General features: G+C 38.6%; 1 protein-coding gene across 3 annotated transcripts in view; it reads left to right on the top strand.

The window, feature by feature from the left end:
* The window catches only part of NRF1 (nuclear respiratory factor 1), a 122825-nt gene extending 103554 nt beyond the window's left edge, over nucleotides 1-19271 (top strand). For all 3 annotated transcript variants that reach the window (XM_074267945.1, XM_074267946.1, XM_074267947.1), the window contains one exon: nucleotides 16950-19271. In XM_074267945.1, the coding sequence (XP_074124046.1) occupies nucleotides 16950-17113 (164 nt within the window). In that variant the 3' untranslated portion in view covers nucleotides 17114-19271. The remainder of the gene's footprint in view (nucleotides 1-16949) is intronic.
* The last annotated feature ends 428 nt before the right edge of the window (nucleotides 19272-19699 follow it).

Genomic DNA, 19699 nt, shown 5'->3' with positions numbered 1-19699 from the left:
ATCCCACTCCTTCCTGCTCCTTACAACACTATTTCTTCCTCCCTCCATCTCAACGTCTTTCTTTCTGTCTCTTGTTCTTTCTCTGTCTTTCTTTCCCTCTTTCTGTCTCTCTGTCTCACTCACTCATCTTCAGTCATCTACTTATTTCAAGTATTTAGCACAAGTGCCTTATACATTGTAGTTACTGTTTATTTCAATCATATCCAACTCTTCATAACCTCATTTGGGATTTTCTTGGCAGAGATACTTTTAGAGTTTTTGCCATTTCCTTCTTCAGCTTATTTTACAGATGAGGAAACTGAGGCAAACAGGGTGAAGTGACCTTCCCAAGGTCACACAGCTAGTGTCTGAGGTTGAATTTGAACTTAGGTCCCCCTGATTCCAGGCTTGGTGCTCTATCCACTGTGCTGCTTTATCTTCTGTGCCACCTGTCTGCCTTACACATGATAGATATTTAATAAGTATTTATTGAATTGAGTTTGTGGATAGAATGCACAGAGATATTTGCTTCTCCCATAGAACATGAATGATTAGTTATAGATTGATTTTGTATATCTGGGGGGGGTGTTGAAGGGGTGAAGGAGACAAGGACCATTTTAAAAGTCAGAATAGTAATTTCAAGCATCATTTCTCTTAATTCTGAATGATTCTTTTAATCTCTTAAAATCTCTTTAGGTAGAACAAGCTTTTTTTATGGCATATGTGATGAAAAATAAACATAAAGAATGATATAGATGTCATCATCACCTTGCAGATGGATTTATTTAGAAACGGAAACAGGCCTCTTAAGATACTTCCCTTAACTTGTGGCCTGTATTGAATGGAGCATTTATATGTGTCCGTTTATATGTATTTGTTTGTTTGCTGTCTCTCTCATTAGACTATAAGCTCCTTGAGGGCAGGGACTATCTTTTGCCTCATTTCATTTGCCCAGCACTTAGCACAGGCCCTGGCACATAGTAGGCACTTGTTAAATACTTATTGCCTGACTGACTCAGAAGTTCGTCTTGGACATTATCACGTGATTGTTCTTTTGTGTAAAAAATTATTTATTTGAAATGATGAGAAACCCCAGTGCCTGAGCACTGTATGTAATGAACTCTTAGGTGATACGGAGCTGCTCTGGTGAATGCCTAGGTATTAGTTGAAAACAGCCAGCTGATAACACTCCCACTGGCCTTGTTTCAGTCCACTCATTTAAACTAATCAATGGGTCCAAAGCCGATTACGAACTGTCACTCTTCAGGGAAGCACGAAGTATTTTTCTAAAAAAGTCCTTGCCAGGGGAGGTGCCCCGCACCCCTTGCCACCTTCTGGAGAGCCTGCCTGCATCCTGTCTCCCAGTGACCTTCTCAGCCCGAAGACAGCTTGGCTTTGCTAAAAAGCAGCTCATGTGACTGCAGTAATCCTCAGCCAGTAAACAGCTGGGCAGGACGGTTGAGAGAGGAATTGGCCTATTTTTCCCTTCACTGCAGACTCTTCAGTGCATGAGACTCTTGAGATTTGAAACCTCCATGCAGACGGCGGCTCTGCTCTGGGGAAGCGGAGTGTTCCCCCAAATGTGGATCTCTGGTCTAGCCCTGGGTGGGTGCTCCGCCAGGCTTTAGAAGGGCACCAGCAGGGAGCGCCTATCCTTTAGACCTTTGGGAGAATTTTGGCTTTCACACCAGAACGTGGCCCCCTGCTGTGAAATGGGGAACCCTCGGGTCAGTTCCCAAGTGCTTTTCACTCCAGAGCACCCAGAAGATTACACCCTTGGGCTCTTTCTTAGGGGAGGGATGTGGTAATTCTCATTCCCTCTAACTTATCCTTACCCCCTTCACAATGACCTCCTCTGGCTTCTACTTATCCTCGGTTATCCTGCTCCAGAATAGCTCTCCGAAGGACATGACAGCTTCCCTGAATCTGTTTTTCCCTCCCCCTCCCCCAGGGAGATGAGCTGATAGCACTAGTTGGAAGCATGGTACAGAATGTTTTAGCCCTGCTCTCCATACTGGCTCTTTGCCATACTTGCCTGGTTTTTTAGTATCTTTTGTTCCACTCGTCCATTGGGGTCTCACTTCTGAAGAACTGGAGATGCCCTTGATCCACTTATTTAGTTATTCCTTCCTTTGGGGGTTTATTGTATAAGGAAAATATCTTCTTAAACACTGCTAATAGCAGGGTCCAGTTTGTGGGCCATTGACATGGAAAGGAGAGAGAGGAATTCATCTTTAGAAGGAGCCCTCAAAGCTTGTTTGTAAAACATTCTTGGGGTCACATTCCTGGGGTCTAGAGTTACCAGTACTTTCCCTTCCTTCACCACACACAACCCACAATTCCAGGGGTTTACAGTTGGTAATGATTCTTGTAGTTGATGCTTTTCCTCTCCAATGAAGTTATCTCCAGCCAAAGGTGTTTTAATGACAGCTCTAGGCAGGACCTAGGCAAAAGCCATACTTTTTTTTTGCCTAGTAAAGAAAGTGTCACAAGCTGTGTGTGTGTGTGTGTGTGTGTGTGTCCTGCATTCATCTAATAAGAAATCTAGCAAGTCTTGAATCAGTCATCCTTTTTGCTATAAAAATAGTTTTTAATCCACACTGATATCAGAAAATACAGTACCAGCAAAATAAAGGAGTCAGTGTGTACATTTTAAAAAACTATCAGGGACATAACAAACGGATATGTAGGACTTACGACAACTTTGTAAAAACATTTATGTTCATTAACAATGATCAGAAAATATTTTAATGCCTGTGAGAGCTTCCAGGAGTCCATGTTGTATCAGGCCCCTATCCAGTCTGTCATTTACTGAATGGGTCAGCCATTCTCTTGTTTCAGAATAAGGAGTCAGACTCTTACTTATAAAGAGACTTTGTGCCCAGGCTATGTGTGCCTAGCAGGAGTCAGATGTAAGTTAAAAGCAGAATATCAGAGGGAGCCAAACAAGCTATGTTAGATCCATATTGGAGAGATTTCACACAGGTTTCTACCATTTAACCATCATTTGCCTGGCAAAAAAAAAAATCACCCCGATACATTTTTTAAAACTGGGAAATCAATCATTTTATTTTATTTATTATTAAAGCTTTTTACTTTCAAAACATATGCTTAATTTTCAACATTCACTCTTGTAAAAGTTTGGGTTCCAATTTTTTTCCTCCCTTTCCCCTGTCCATTCCCCCAACAGCAAGTAATACAATATATGTTAAATATATATAATTCCTCTATACATGTTTCCACAATTATCATGCTGCACAAGGAAAATCAGATCAAAAAGGAAAAAAAAATGAGAAAGAAAACAAAATGCAAGCAAACAGTAGCAAAAAGAGCAAAAATACTCTATTGTGATCCACACTTAGTCCCCACAGTCCTCTCTCTCACCTCATTATTTTCATGACTAAGTTAAATGTTTTGTATCACTGCTAAGTCCCTTCAAGACCCTCTGGTCTTTCTGAGGCTTTGGATTTAGTGGTTTGGATTTATTTTGACTTTAGTAAAATTATAATTCTAAAAGTTAATCAAAGGAAGCTTTTTTTGTGTCAATAATTATAAGTAGCATTTTGCAAGGGAATTTTAGATGTTTCACCAACACCAGAGCCACATATTATTGAGTTTCAGGAAACTTATCTCTAACCAAGAAAATGGTGGAGCTTCGTTAAATGCGCATAACTAATTTGCGGTTTGCACAGCCATTGAAATAAGACAAATACAAACATAAAAATAACCATTATGCTCTGAACTTCCTGACAAGTAATTGGCAAAGTCTAGATTTTGTCTGTTTATGTGACTTGTTGGTGTGCTGTTATTACCCCTAATGCTTTTGCACACCCCCAGGTAACATTGGCCCCTGATTCTCAGGTTACGATGGCAAATACAGTGTTTCGTTTCTCACATTTGTTTAATAAGAAGCAAATGTGCAAGGCTGAACAGCAGCAGCCTGGCAAGAGCAGTTATCTGAAAAGGATGAATGGTCTTCCTTTCTGTGTGATGCCTTCTCGCCACCTACCCCCCTTCTCTAGCTGGGTATCAGATGAAGGTGTGGTTGTGGTTGGACTCTGCAAAGTGAATGTCTAAGTGGCACCTGTTTCATTCAGCAGGTCTGCTTTCCAGGTGCCCTCCCACTGCACATCTGCTCCGACAAAGCCTCTTTTCTCCTCTGGTCGGCCCATGGAGAGTGCAGAGTCCTGAAAAGAGGCAAGCCAGGTTCTGAATTTGCTTTGCCAGCAGAATCTCCAGTGACATTCTAATTATCCCCCAAATCTTCATTATTAGGGAGGCCCCAACCGAAAGTTTGCACAGTAGGGTTGAAGGAGGGGAGGGGAGGGGAGGAAAGCGTCCTTTCAGTTGTAAAGTGACCAAATTGGATCTAGGAGTCTTTGAAGGAGCTTAAATATGGAAGTTCGGACACCCCTCTGAACATGACTACAAAGACTGCCATCAGGTTGGCTTAAGTAAAGTGGTATCCAGTCATTCTTCTGAGTAGGTCCAGCCTCATCCTCTGAAGTGCTAGTAAGCCAGAAGGAATGCTTAGTGGAGCTGGTCAGCTTTCAGATGCAGATAGATTTCCTCATTTGTTCCCTATTGGGTTTTTCCCTTCAAAAAAGGGGGAGGGGGAGGGGCGGCAAAGGCGAGAACCTGTTTCTCTTTGACTCACGAGCCATGAATGTTGTTCTGGATGATAACAGAAATATGTCCATTGTGGAATGAGCAAGGAAAATGCTGGGAAAACATATTTTCGATGAACACCAAAAGTATCCAGTTACAGATTGAGTTTCCATCCAAACAATGGCAGCTCTCATGGTATTATGCCATGTGTGTTGCGAGACTTATGTACGTATATGCCATTAGATTGAGTATACTTGAAACTCTGAAAGGAACTCGAGGGTCAGCTGGGCCTTGAGCCCCTCTCCAGGATTCATTTTTAACCATCGGCAAAGGAGTAAAGGAAATTCAAGCAGGTCCTCTCCTTTCATCAGTGATCTCTGTCTTCCCTCCCCCGGCTGACCTCCTGGAGTAGCGAATTGCATCTAATGGGGACAGAAGCCTCAGGAACATTGGGTTTCAGCTGTCCTACCTTCATGACCTCTCCTTCCTTTCTTGAGCTGTCTTGACTGGGACCTCCCCTTCCTAGCAAAAGAGAAGGTGTTGACATCATATAAAATAAAAACTGTGCCATTACTTGCTCAATTCTGTATCTGAATGTTTAGAAAAAGTACAATATTTGTACAACATATAAAATCAAGCTGAACCCCTTAAGAGCAGTATCCCAATCAGAGACGCTTTAGTTTCAACTCAAAGTTCAACCTGTTCCAACTATTTATTTATATTTTTCTGTGTCACATAGGAATTTCCAAAAATTCAAAATTCCCAACTTTATCAGACAGAGCTTTATATTCCCAACTCCTCATGTGTGATCAAGTGCAAGTATTTAACCTCATTGTCTATTTGATCTTCTATATAGTAGCCCTGTCAACTGGTATATTAAAGGTTACAGCAGTAAGCTGCTTCAACCTCCTAAGAGTATGACCATATGGAAATAATAAACAGTAGCTCAAATTAATATAATGCTTTTCTTCCAGTGTGCTTAAATCACTTAAATCTTACATTCTTACAATTGTGAGAAGAGTGCTCTGTCCTGCCAGCTTTTAAGCAGGTAAATCATTAATTTTATAGTTAGGGAAAATTTGTTTTTGCTTAGGGTCTGATGATATGAAGATAAAAGTGAAACATTCACTTCACAAAGCTTAGATTTTATTAGAAGTGTATATTCATAAATATGGACACAGCCAATGCAAAATGAATAGCAGGTAGGGAGAAGAGAGAGGTCTCTGGCAGCAAGAGTCTCAGGAAAGGCTTTGATGAATCTTGAAGGAAACCACTAATTCGAAGACGTGAAAGTGAGGAGCAAGAGCCTATGTAAAGGGTACCAGAGATGGAAGGTCTGTGTCATTAGGGAAATGAAAAGGGAGGAAGAAGAGCCAGATTAAATATTTATTAGAGGGATTTCTTTAGTCTCAGAGGGAATAAAAGTAATATATTGAGTATTCTCATCATGGTTAGACTTTTAAGAAATCCTTTCGTATCATTGGAATGATACTTTGGAATGATATCTGTGGGGTCAGAGATGCCAGATAGGAGTCCTTTGCAGTCATGCAAGTAAGAAGGTGTGAGAAGGGCAAAGGGGGAAAGAGAAATCATGCGATACCTAGTCCCTGCACTTTGGCTTATTCTGGGCCCATGTCCACCCATTTTTCCCTACCCAGTATATGTGGACTGGCAAATTATGTGACATTTTCTTATAGCATAGACATCAGGGATGAGACTTAAGTTGTAACTCCCATTAATCTCCCAGTTCTATAATTAAAAAAAGACTGTACTCCCATGTCGGTTTCCAAATCACAACCAAGAGTAAAAGAGAAAAAAGGTGGTTTTTAGGAAAACAAATAGGTATCAGGGCTGGCCCTGTGATTTTATTCATGTGGGGAAGTCCAGAACAATGAAACTCTTTATCAGTGCAGGCTAGCATTTTCTTTGTTGCCCAGAGCAGTGAAAAGTTAAATGGGGGGTCAGCAGCCCCAGAAGACCTGAACCCAGGAGAGAGAGGACTGTGGGAATTGAGTGTGGATCACAACATAGCATTTTCATTTCTTTTGTTGTTGCTTGTTTGCATTTTATTTTCTTTCTCATTTTTTCCTCTTTGATCTGATTTTTCTTGTGCAGCAAGATAATTGTATAAATATGTATGCCTATGTTGTGTTTACATACATTTTTCCCATGTTTAACATATATTGGATTACTTGCCATCTAGGGGAGGGGGAGGAATTGGAACACAAGGTTTTGCAAGGCTCAATGGTGAAAAGTTATTCTTGCAAATGTTTTGAAAACAAAAAAGCTTCAATTTTTTAAAATTAGTATCATTAATTCCAAAACATTTTTGTTAGATCAGATGTGGTATGTACTTTCATTAACACATATTATTAAATGCTGACTATATAAGGTATTTGTTTATACTGTTAGAGTTTGAGGAGTTGTGAGATCCAGCACAGGAAAGATTTTAAAAGCCTTACCAAGATGGATATTAAAGATTACTTTAATCCTGTGAGTTTGATGTGATTATTGGGGGAACAGGTTCCTGTTCCTCTTCCCACATGCATGATCTAGCAAAATCAAATAGCTGTTTGCAGGCTGCCACCTGGATAACAGTATTTTCCCTATCTCTTGGTCAGCACTTTTTAAAACTTGTATTTTGTTGTCAGACTTCTTTGCAACATATGATACAAATCACAAGTGGAGTATATCTGAGAATATTATCAGTCAATTAGTCTTTATGGAGGAAAAAGGGCAAGAAAAGTAATTGGCTGGCCTAATGGCACCCAAAAATTGCAGGCTCTAGGTGGGCTTCACAGGTGGTGGATGGAGTATTCATTCTCATTGCAGTTAATTGAATCCCAAATTTTTTTTTGATATTTTAATAGTTTTTATTTACCAGATATATGCATGGGTAATTTTACAACATTGACAATTGCCAAACCTTTCGTTCTAATTTTTCCCCTCCTTCCTTCCCCCCCTCCCCCCAGATGGCAGGTTGGCCAATACATGTTAAATATGTTAGAGTATAAATTAACTACATGTCCAAATAGTTGTTTTGCTGTACAAAAAGATTCAGGCTTTGAAATAGTGTACAATTAGCCTGTGAAGGAAATCCAAAATGCAGGCGGACAAAATTAGAGGGATTGGGAATTCTATGTAGTGGTTCATAATCATCTCCTAGAGCTAAACAAATTTTTTTAATACTTTATTTTTACTGATTTTTTTTTCTAAATTCAATTTTATATATATTCCTTCCCTCTAACCAATGATACTCTTTTCAATGAAGATTTTAAAAAGGGAAAAAAATAATTAACCATTGACTAAGGCAATATTCCACTCCCATTAATCTCCCAGTTCTATAATAAAAAAAGGAAGGTGCATTTCCTGAAGTCTTCTCTGGGACCAAGTTTAATCATAATTATTCAAGTATTGAGTTTCTTCTTGTTCTTTCAATTAACACATTGTAATAGTCATGTCATCTTCCTTTTACTTTGTATCTGTTCATTCAAATGTTTCTGTGGTTCTCTGATTTCTTCATAGTTTCATGTAGCATAACAACATTCCATTCATGTACCCCAGTTTGTTTAGCCATCCCTCTATCAATGAGCATATACTTTGTTTCCAATTCTTTGCTAACATAACATTATTATGAATAGTTAGGAGTATATGAGATCTTTTTTTTTCTTTGACTCCCTTGGTAGTTGTCCAGCGATAGATTTTCTAGGTCAGAAGACATATGCATTTGCATCGCTTTGTTAAGTGCAATTCCAAATTGTTTTCTGTAAGGGTTGGGCCAGTCACAATTTATTAGCACACAATCTCTCCAACATTGAGCATTTCCAATTTTGTTATATTTGCCAAGTGTGAAATGTGTGATATAAAATCTGAGTTGTGTTGGATTCACACTTGTTGCTAATATTTTGGAGCAATCTTCTATATAACCTTACATAATTTTGCAATTCTTTTTTTTTTTTTTTTTTTTTTTTTTGAGAAAGTAGGGGAACGTATAGTCAAAAAAAAAAGCAATGGATTTGTAGTTCATATATTCAAATCCTGTATTTAAATCCTCACTGCCACTTACTGCCTGTGTAACATTGGACAACCTTTCTGGGTTTCAGTTTCTTCATATGCAAAATGGGAACATCAAACCAAATCGGAGATTTTTAACCTTTTTTGGGGTCCCTATGACAATGTAGTGAAATGGCCCCCTTTTTTGTTGTTGTTGTTTTTTACTTCCTAATTGAAAGAGATATTAAATTGCAGTTTGAAGTTAGTGAAAATGCAGACATAATTTTTTTCACATCAGAGGTCCCAGACCTCTTGAAATCTATTCATTGTTCCCGTGAGTGTACATGACCCTCAGATTAAGAATGCCAAGGTAATTGATCTATAAAGCCCTTTCCAACTCTCAGGCTATGATCATAATAACCATCCCTAAGAGTAAACCAATTCAGACTCTGCTGGCTCAGGTGAGACATTCCAAAGGGTATTCCATTCAAACAATTTGCCATTGAAAAACTTTTTGTTTCAGAACCATTCCTGTCCAAGTGAAAGAAGAAGGGGCTTTGTAATTTATTTCAGTTCTGGTGAGGTAGATAAGAATAAGTTTACAGTTTTCCCTAGAGATTTAGCATTTTGAAATTAAAGTACAGAAATCCTGGACTTCCCAGACCACAGGGACATAAAGATTAAGGAAACAAAATCAACTTCTGTCTAAGCTATAGTAATGTCGAGTGTTTTACATATATATATATATGGAGAATGAGGAATACTTTACCATTCAATAAAGGAAATTTATTACAGGGCCATCCTAATGGACTGACACACACACACACACACACACACACACACACATACTCTCTCTCATGATAAAGAACAAAATCAAAGTTATTTAGAGATTGTGATACTAATAAGGATATAAGCAGGAATTATGGACAATTTAGTAAAAGACTGGCAGGATTTATGCTGTGTGCAACTTATTATAATAGGAATACATAAGTCTGTCATATTCGGAGCTCAAGAGTCTCCCACAGATTCTAGTAATATTCTTGATAGGTTCTATCTAGTTCACCATTCACTTAAGATATTACTGAAGATATGGGGCTTCTTTTAATGTTCATCTAGTCTGCCCCTTTCCTTCTGCAAATGAGGAACTGAAGCCCGAAGAATTCAGGTCACTTGCCCCAAATCACCCAGAAAACAGTGGCAAGGCCAAAAAATTGAACCAAATCTTTTATTACTGTTGACTGTCTCCCCATGCTTCCTGCATTGTCCTAAAACTACTGGGCTTTCTTAAATTAATTGTTCATAATCATTTCAAATATCATTCGTTAGCTAATTCTCAAGATATTTAACAATGAAATCTCCCAGAGCTTTAGAGATTTAGATCTTTAAATATTTCACCTAGAAATGAATAGAGAGCAAGGAATCAACCTACTTAATTATGTGTGATACTGAAGACTTGATCCACTATCTTTGTACACATTCTCTTAAGGAGTTTGTCCATTTAGTATATCTTAGTTATTAGGCAAATGATAACTTATATCATTCCATCCCTAGTATATGGCCCAGTACCCCTCATACTACAGTGCATGTCTTAAATGGCACCTGTTTTCCCCCACCAGATTGCTCATCTTGTCAGTGCATGTGGGGGCCTGCCATCTTCCTGGTAGAGGTCTCTCTCAAATGTTTTTTTTTTTTTTTTTTCCCACTATCATCAAGCAATAATCAATAGCATGCATTAGAGTTTCTACCAGAGAATTCTCTGGGTGGGTTCTAGGTATTCAACTGGAAAAGAAGAAATGACCTGTGTATTTAAAGGGCACAATCATCAAGTTCCATTGAACCCTCTGCAATTTTTCAGGAATTTGCCCTATCCCTTTCTTTTTCTAGATGGAGAAAAGTGGGGAGGGGTGGGGGCTTTGAGAAAATAATCTGTGAGACCAGATCAGGACCTTTCTGTATAAATCTAGTTCTTTGTGTCAGGAAGTGTGCAGACTTAGCTCTCACACAGATTCTCTCATATACTATTGTATTTGATTGGATGTGATTTATCTATATATTTCTGAATAATTTTGCTTAAACTTTATGGTCCCAGAAGGGATTCTTCCTTCCATTTTAATTCCCAAGGAAAGCTCACAATAGTGAGTAGTCAGAAATAGTGTCAATAATCATCTCTGTTTACCCTTTATTTCTGCCTATTTTCCAGTTACATCACATCTCTTATCATAAATCTTATACATCACACCTCTTATCATAAATCCATGGTTACTTTAATAAGCAGATTACTTTTTTAAAAAATAGCATGTATAAATTTTGGCTTGGGTACTTTTTGGGATAAAGAGAAAAGGACCATTGAGAAAAATAGCTTTTTATAGTAGGAGCTGCATTGGTCACTAAGAAAAATGTTCCCCCAAACTCCCTAATATCAGCAAAAATCTGACTTAGAGATTCTGTCAAATTCTTTCTCACTCCCTTCAAGGCTCTAGGAGGCTGAAGTAGACCTATGCCCTCCCACTTCATGTATTTCTTACCAAAAAATCCATCTTTCTGATTGCTTCTCTCTGGTGAGAAAGTTTTGGCCCAAATGTAGTGTATTTTAGTTTGTTCAGCTTGTCTGTTGACGAGGTTAATACTATTTCTCTGGGTGGTTCTCCTTTTTCCTCCTCCTCTACTTTTAAATTTTTTTGACATTTCTTTGAGTCAAGCAGGCAACTAGCCATGTGATAAAAATTGGGGTTTCTACTATTCTAATTAGATTTATTTATAGTAGTTGACTGAGCTCTGAAATCTAGCCTTTCTTCTGTTTTCTCCACTTACTTTGCTAGCTTCTTCAGGACCACTTTCTGTCTTTCACTCCTGATTTTGTACATTTCCCAATTTTTAAAATGCCTTTATTCATTCAAGTCTTCCTCCAGTGCCTTAGTATGACTTGGAAGTGATCCTTCTTAACACATGAAAGTTTTGCCAGTGAAGGTTCAACAGGGACCTGATGATGTCCTATATGTCCATAGTCTGCCATCTAAGTTGGTCCTTTAACCAAAATTTGCTAGCTATATGATCCTGGTCAAGTCACTTCACTCTGCCTCAGTTTCCTCATCTATAAAATGAACTGAAGAAAAAAATGGCAAACGACTTCAGAATCTCTGCCAAGAAAACACCAAAAGGGGTGACAGATAATATTTTTCTCTAGAACAAAAATGACAAGTAGTAAATCCAAACAATTCTAAGGGCCATATTCAAGTACAGACAAAATCTATGGACTTAGAAAGGAAAGTAATTAAGCTTACATGTCCTAAAGGCAGCTAATACCATATGTTTGAAAAACAATTGTCAGAAATACTGAACAAGTCATGATATGTGAAAGTGAAAGAATACTTATTGTGCTAGAAGAAATGATGATAGTTCAGAAAAAAATATAAGAAGACATGTTTGAATTGATGTAAAGTGAAGTGTTCAGAACTAGATGAACAATTTATACAGTTAACATAAGTATTATAAAGACTTTAGAAGACTTATAGCTGAGCAACACAATTCATGCTATCCATTTCCATACAGAGAGCTGGTGGACTCAAGAATGCAAACTAAAGCATATTTTTCCTCTTTCTTTTTTTGGGAAACATAGCTAATGCTGGAATTTGTTTTGTGTGACTATACCTATGTGTAATGGGTGGGGTAGAGGTGAGAGTGGTAACTTTAAACAAGAATAAAAAAGTCTCTGCTCAAAAAATAAATAAATATAATGAAGTAGGGGGATGGCAGTAGGGATGGGGTGAGGGAGATTAAAAGAAACACAACCGCTGGGATGGACAAGAGACCTTTCCCATTATTTCAGTTTATGTGAGGATTACTATTTTTTCCTGCCCACTGTAAATTTTTTAATTTCCTTACTGTTCTTCTCTTACTTCTGTCTTATTTTTTTCTAACCTTCATTTGTGAATTTCAGCCTTCTTATTAGATCTAAATGGCTTCTTATACTTGCCTTTTCTTTCCTTATTCTATTTACATGTTCACATAGCCATTTATTCTTCTTTCTGTAGTACTGGCCTTTGTTTAACCTGACAATGGAATAACTTCACATTCCAGACTTCTAAAACCCCCTTGCAGCCTCTCAAATCCAGAAATACCTTGGGAGGTGGAGGCAGTTCTCCCTACTTTTATGAGTTTCTGGTCACTGGAGGTAGTAAGAGAATAAGAAAAATTGTGCAACTTCTTTCTTTTAAAATCCAACTTTTTCCAGTTGTTCCAAGCATTTTCCTCTGGCACTTCATTTTTAAACTGCACCTGTTTTATTCCTTACCTACCTGCACTCCTTTAAACAGTTTTTATTTTCAGATTATTTCCCTTCCATCTCCTAGCATTCTCTTAGTCTGATAATTTAGCTGCCTCTCATTCTGGATTTCATATGTCACTCTTCAACTTTTTCTTTTCTCCCAAATAAAAAACTATTTCACAACTAACTGGAAAAGTCTTAAGGTTGAAAGAGCTAGATAGTTACAGTAAATTAACAAATCTAAAAGGTTTTCCAGTTTGTGAGGCTGGCCAGCTCAAAGGCCCATCCATCCTTTCCCAAGCTACGGGATAACAACAACTAACATTTTTCTGGTGCTTTAAAAGTCTGAACAATTCTTTTACTTACATCATCTCATTCAGTCCTCAAAAGAACACTATGAGATAGATATACTACAGATAGTGTTGTCTGCATTTTACAGATGAGGAAACCAGCTAGTTGGTTACCAAAGACAGCATTTGAATTCAGGTCTCTTTGCCTCCAAAGAGACCATTCTATCCTTTTCTGTCACAAGAAAATCTGTGGACTGTGTGCAATTGTCAAAGCCTGAAGTTCTCTTTAGGTGTATCTTGTTACTTCTCCCAAAAAATTCAGTTGATTGGTCAGTCAGTCAATGATTTAATAAGCACCAACTACGTGCAAGCACTTGGGGATACAGCAACAAAAATGAGACAGTCCTTGTCCTTAAAAAGCTTAGATTCCATCAGACAGCCTGATAGATGAATTTATACAAAAAATACACATTCAAGAAATGAACAGTGACCTCATCATAGTTTCTTTGAGAATAATACATTTGTGCTAATAATTAACCTTTTTAACCTGCATCAAATGCTTGGCATACAGAACCACAGCAGAGGCAGAGATTAAGATCTTATTCAGAAAGAGTTAGTTTTATTTCCTATTTTAACCATCTTTAAATCTGAAATAGGAAAGCTGGCTACCTGTATGCATGCTAAGCCACTTCTTTCATTGATATCTATCAGTGGGTTTTGATTTCATCAACATGACTGTTCATGCCAAATTACACATGACACACATGACAATATATAATATTGCATATTGTGCCATCCTGTGTGACTTTTGTCCCTTTCCATCCATAAATCTCTCAGATGATATCCATCTGATGTGCAAAGGACCTTTCTCTTGTTCTTTCAGTATTTCACGAATACTGGTAGAATTCACAGCCAGTCCATCCATTATCCTTGAACTTTTACTGTTTCAAAGCAACTCATGAATCTTGTCCTCCCAGTCTGCCTAAATTCCACAGCCACATAGAAAATATCTGTCTGGTCTGTCTTTCCTTTTCTGAATTATTCAATTAAATACTTGTCATCTAGGTATTGAGTAACTGCAACTCAAATTCCCTTATAACACTTACTGCCTTAGTCCAAGTAAGAGATCTTGACATTTTTCTTACCATCCCCCTGAGGACCAAAAAGGATCTCAGCAGCCATGCTGCCTCCAGCTTGTGTATGTGTACGGTATGCACAACGGAATGATAGACACTGGGATAGCCAGCTGCATTCCTCAGAGGGCTACAATCTAGTTGGAGAAACAGGACATACACATCATAATTTAGGATAGTGCCTGCTTCAGTACCAAATGAACATTACAGACAATAAATTGGCAGGGGGGGAGAAAAAATGAGGTTAATGGATTTTTTTCCCTGGGATTTCTCCATTGTGAGAGATTTCTAGCCTCTTTAAGAAATAAAATATATCTAAAGAGAACTTCATGATGTCTTTGTGAATATGCCCAGAAAGGAGTGATTGAGACCAGAGGTACAGAAATATTCTTAATCTGAGCCTTTGGTAGCCTTTTGGCACTGAGTTATACCTAATCAGTTGGAAAATGAAGCAGAGCTTAGAAAGCTGCCTCATTTCATGAGTCACAGAATTTCCACATGCACTGTGGTCTGTCTTTTTAGTTAAAGAAGCCATGCTGCCTTGGATTTGTCGTTTCTGAATCAGTTTTGATCTCCAGGTTCCATTTTGGCCACCTGTGTACAACAAAGAGAAATTGTATTATATCCTGGGGAAAAGCAAACTAAAATTTGATGAGCATCTCCTGTTTGTAGGCTCCATGAAATAAACTTTTCCCTTTGATCACTTCAAGCCCAGACTTTTTTTTTTATTTTGTGTACATATTTTTTACATTACTTTATTTCAAAATCTATTTTTTTACTTACTGTGTTTTATTTTTCTAATTACGTGTAAATTTTTTTTCAGCATTCATTTTTATAAAATATTGAGTTCCAAAATTTTTTCTCCCTCCTTCCCTTAATTCTTCTCCCCCCCCACCAAGATAGCAAGCATAGGCTATACTAAAATAATCATTTTAAACATATTTTCATATTAGTCATGTTGTGAAAGAAAAATCAGAACAAAAGGGGAAAATCACAAGAAAAAAAACAAAAAGATGAAAATAGTATTCAGTTTTCATAGTTCTGTCTTTGGAAGTAGATGACATTTTCTGTCTCAAGTCTATTGGACCTAGAAGTGCCGCGTTGATATCAGTTGATCATCATATAATCTGGCTGTAGCTACTATGTACAATGGTCTCTTGGTTCTGCTCACTTTATTAGCATCAGTTCATGTAAGTCTCTCCAGGTTTCTCTGAAATCATCCTGCTGGTCATTTCTTACAGAACAATAATATTCCATAATACTCGTATACCAGAATTTATTCAGCCATTCTCCAATTATTGAGCATCCACTCAGTTTCCAGGTTCTTGCCACTACAAAAAGGGCTGTCACAAACATTTTTGCACATATAGGTCCCTTTCCCTCTTTTATGATTTCTTTGAGATACAGACCCAACAATGAGACTGCTAGATCAAAGGATATGCACAATTTGATAGCCCTTTGGAGCCCAGATTTCTAATAGTGAAAACCCCAGAAAGTTCTCATCCTGTTTCTGCCACTATGGAGCTTAACTTCTCTAAGCCCCCATTTTTCTTTTTTATAATAAGGGGATTGGATTTGATTCTTCCAATGTTCCTTCAAAATTCCAATATATTGTTAAAATCTCCAAAAATTTGTAAACATAAGCTATTACCAACCTTTAAGATTGACAGAAGATCATAAGGACCTAGCTTCCCTTAACTTTCTCTAAAATATTGTGAGAAAACTAAAAAGAAAAATCTCCAAATGGTGTGAAAGGAGGCTTGTTGCTTAATTAAAATTGAAATAACCCAAAATCCAAGCTGAGCTTAGTATGTAGGGCTAATCAGGTTCAAGACCTGAGCAGATGTAGCATAGGGAGAATCCCAGACCTGATTATTTTACCTCAGCATTTTAATTATCTCTCTTTCAAGGAAAGGCAGCCCCACCTTAAACCATAAGGGGTTTGTTAGCAATGTGAGCCAACAAATGTTGACCCTGAAAACATTCTCTCCCTCAGGTGATATTCATTCTGAGTTAAATCTATTTCCTTGATAGTAAAAACTATAATTAGCTTAGGATTTGGCCACAGGAGTAGTTCATACAAGTCATCAATTAGTTTTAGTGAACAGGGACTTAAATGCATTTGGTCATCTCTCATCTGGGTTTTAGCTGGATAATTGACATTATATATATGAAAGATATGTCCACATCTAAATTATTGATATGGCAAGAAAAAACAAATCAAGAAGAGAGAACATCTGGCAGAGACTTTGGCTTCTGACTTTGCCACTGACCTGCCTTAGAACACTGGGCGCTGCCTCCTAGCCACTACCTTTGGCACACTTCTCACCCATGGGTGAGCTGGGGGACTCCTCGTGCCCAAGGTTTCCTTTGCCATTTTTGACAAAGAGAATAGAGGGGTGACTGCCATGATGAGGGAAAGGAAGGAGAATGGAGCTGAGTGCACTTTCTGTTGCTTTGTGGATTTCTGCACCTACAGGTGCCCCTTCTTCCCCTCAGTGTGACAGCCTAAAGTTCATAATGTCTCACAGCTTCAAAAAAAAGCCCACTTCGGACTCCTCTTTTCTGTCTTCTGAAGTAGAATGTCCTTTCCTCTGTGTGATGTCAGCTGTCATGAAACGGAAGAGGGGGAATATGCTGGAGGCAGCGAGTGACCCTAGTTCTGTGCCTTTGTTTTTACAGGCTTGGTGCAGATTCCAGTGAGCATGTATCAGACTGTGGTAACCAGCCTGGCCCAAGGGAACGGTCCGGTCCAGGTGGCTATGGCCCCCGTGACGACAAGAATAGCGGACAGTGCTGTCACCATGGATGGCCAGGCTGTGGAGGTGGTGACATTGGAACAGTGACACTGACCTGGATCATGGGGTCATTTTCTACTCTACGACAAAGAAGTTTTTTACACGTTTGCAGAAGTGCAATCAAGCGCCATTAAGTCTCCCAACTTTGGAAGCAAGTTTTGTTATCCTTTTTTTTTAAAAGGAAAAAATGGGGGGAGCAGAGGACACATGAAATGGCATTTTTAAAAAAGCACCACTCTTGATTTTCTGATGCAGTGGAGTTGAATTCAACACTGTTGATTTCACTGTCCAGAAAATGCCAAATTGTGGCAGGACTCCTTTCTGCGGAAAACGTGTGTATATATGTGTGTGTGCGTGTGTGTGTGTGCGTGTGTGGAAAAATATATGTATATGTGTACATAGGTATATACACATCTACATATATATGAAATATATATATGTGTGTATATATGTGTATATATATATATATATATATATATATATATATATATATATGAGAAACCCACATTAAATTAGCTGTATGAAATCAAGGTGAGCTGTGGAAAAAGTAATTCACCCAGTTTAGTGGGTGGTAGGTTACACAGCTAGACACAGTTGCTCTGCTATATGTTTCTTCTAGGGCCATGCATTGAGCTACTGACAGACTCAGGCAGAGGTAGCCATGCCTTCTGAGAAAGCTGCCCTAAGAGAGGCAGTGAAATCTTTCTACTGGACTCACCCCAAGGAAAGGGACCGCAGAGTGGGGTGCATTGGGAGGTGTCCACACACGGGCAGGGATTGGGGTGAAGGCAGAGCAGAGGCAGGCACTCCTGGAGGCAGGGCCAGATTTAACAGCGCCCCAGGTGGGCCGGAGTTCCCTCCTCCACCTTCCTTGGAAACTTTTTTTTTTTTTTTTTTTTTTTTTTTTTTTTTTCTCAAACAGCAATTTCAATTTTCCTTTAGTCAACCCTGATTTTGGTCTTATCCATATGAACTGAAGAATAGAAAAGATAGATAAGATTTGAGGAAACCTATGTAAGTGTTTGAGGGGGTGGGGGGTGTATGTATGTGTGTGTATGAGAGAAAGAGAGAGAGGGAGGAGCAAGGGAGGAAGAAAGAGGGAGAGAGTAAGTGTGTGTGTGAGTGAGAGAGAGAAGGAGGGAGGGAGAGGGAAAGAGAAATCAATTTTCAAGGAACAGGAGACACCAACTACCTTAAATGTTTTCTTTCCTGCAACTTTGTGGCTTAACAATATTGAACCCCAGAACTGAAAGGTACGTCTGATTCACATAAGGTGTGACTGTTACTGATGATATTGGGTCAGAGTAAAAGAAAACAAGTGAACCAAGGACAGAATGTGTGTTCCCTACCCTCCAGGACTTTGATTCCCATTCATTTTCTTCTCTACCTAAGTGACTTTGGAGATAGGAATGGAGGGTTTACATTTGTACCCCAGAATCCTGGACAACACAGGTCCCGTATCTGTCCCAGCAAGCCCTGTACAGCTTTCCTGCCCCTAACAGTGGTTGTTTGATCTGTATATTCTTTTTACTCTTAAACACAATTTCCCTGCTGCAAGCGTTGGATTTCCAGTGGCAGATTATCACTTGAATTCCCAGCAAGCCGAACCTCTGCTCCTTGAACACAGGAATCCCTCTTCCTCTCTCCTCCCAGACCTTTTCCCCCCAGTGTGTGCAGCAGTGTATGTATTTAATGTTTTTTTAATACAACATTAAGAGATTCTTCATGTCTTGCTCAGCCTTTGAGAAAGTTTCAGATTCTCGGATTTGCTTGTTTTATATGAAGCTTTCCGATGTTCTTTGTATGTTTTTTTCTGTATGTATTGGGGGGAGGGGAACATTTACATATAAACAGTCCTAAGTCTACAGTTTGTTATTTTTTTAATTATTATTATTATAATTATTATTATTTTTTATTGTCATTGTGAAGATGTCCAGTGGCTTTAAAGTCCTTGTTTCCTTTGTGGTGAAATAACCTCCTGGTAGTTTGAGAGATTGCCAAAAAGATGGAAAAAAAAAAAAAAGCAAAAATCCAGTAGCAGAGCATGGAATCTGTGTTGTTTTCCCATTCTGTTTATTACTGCCTCATTCAATAAATAGTTACAGATGTGGCTACAGGAAGCGGGGATGTGAATTGTCTCTGGTGGGTGGGGAATCGTGGAACAGATCTTGGCCTCTGAGACAAATAAACTACCTTTTAGGAATGACTTTTTTATCTGTGGAAAATATTTGATGTTTTAAGGTAAAGACTTATCTAGAATTATATTTATATTAAGTACTTAATTTTCTGTGAAATAATTACCCTTGAATCAGGACCCAGAGCTCCGATGGGTATTGCCAGTTGGATATCTTCTTGCAAGAGATATCAAGGGAGGACACATGAAATTCAGGTTATCCTGACAGGGAGGACTGGTTGAATGTTGCAGTAGGTTATTTTCTCTCAAAATTCAGCAATCCCCTCCATCTGGAACTCTGCAGAGTAGCTGTCTTCTTTAACTATTTGAAGGGTTGTGATGGTGTAGGGAGAGGATTTGGGGGCACCGGAGGGCAAAGCCGGAAGCAGAAAAGTGCTAACCCTCAGACCTACCCAGAAGTGGAAGTTGGCTCTCTTCTCCCTCACTGACCGTCTCCACGC

Source organism: Sminthopsis crassicaudata, chromosome 5 (genome assembly GCF_048593235.1).
Source record: "Sminthopsis crassicaudata isolate SCR6 chromosome 5, ASM4859323v1, whole genome shotgun sequence".
Lineage (NCBI taxonomy): Eukaryota > Metazoa > Chordata > Mammalia > Dasyuromorphia > Dasyuridae > Sminthopsis > Sminthopsis crassicaudata.
Note: the sequence above shows the minus strand (reverse complement) of the source record. Positions and strands in the feature narration are given on the sequence as shown.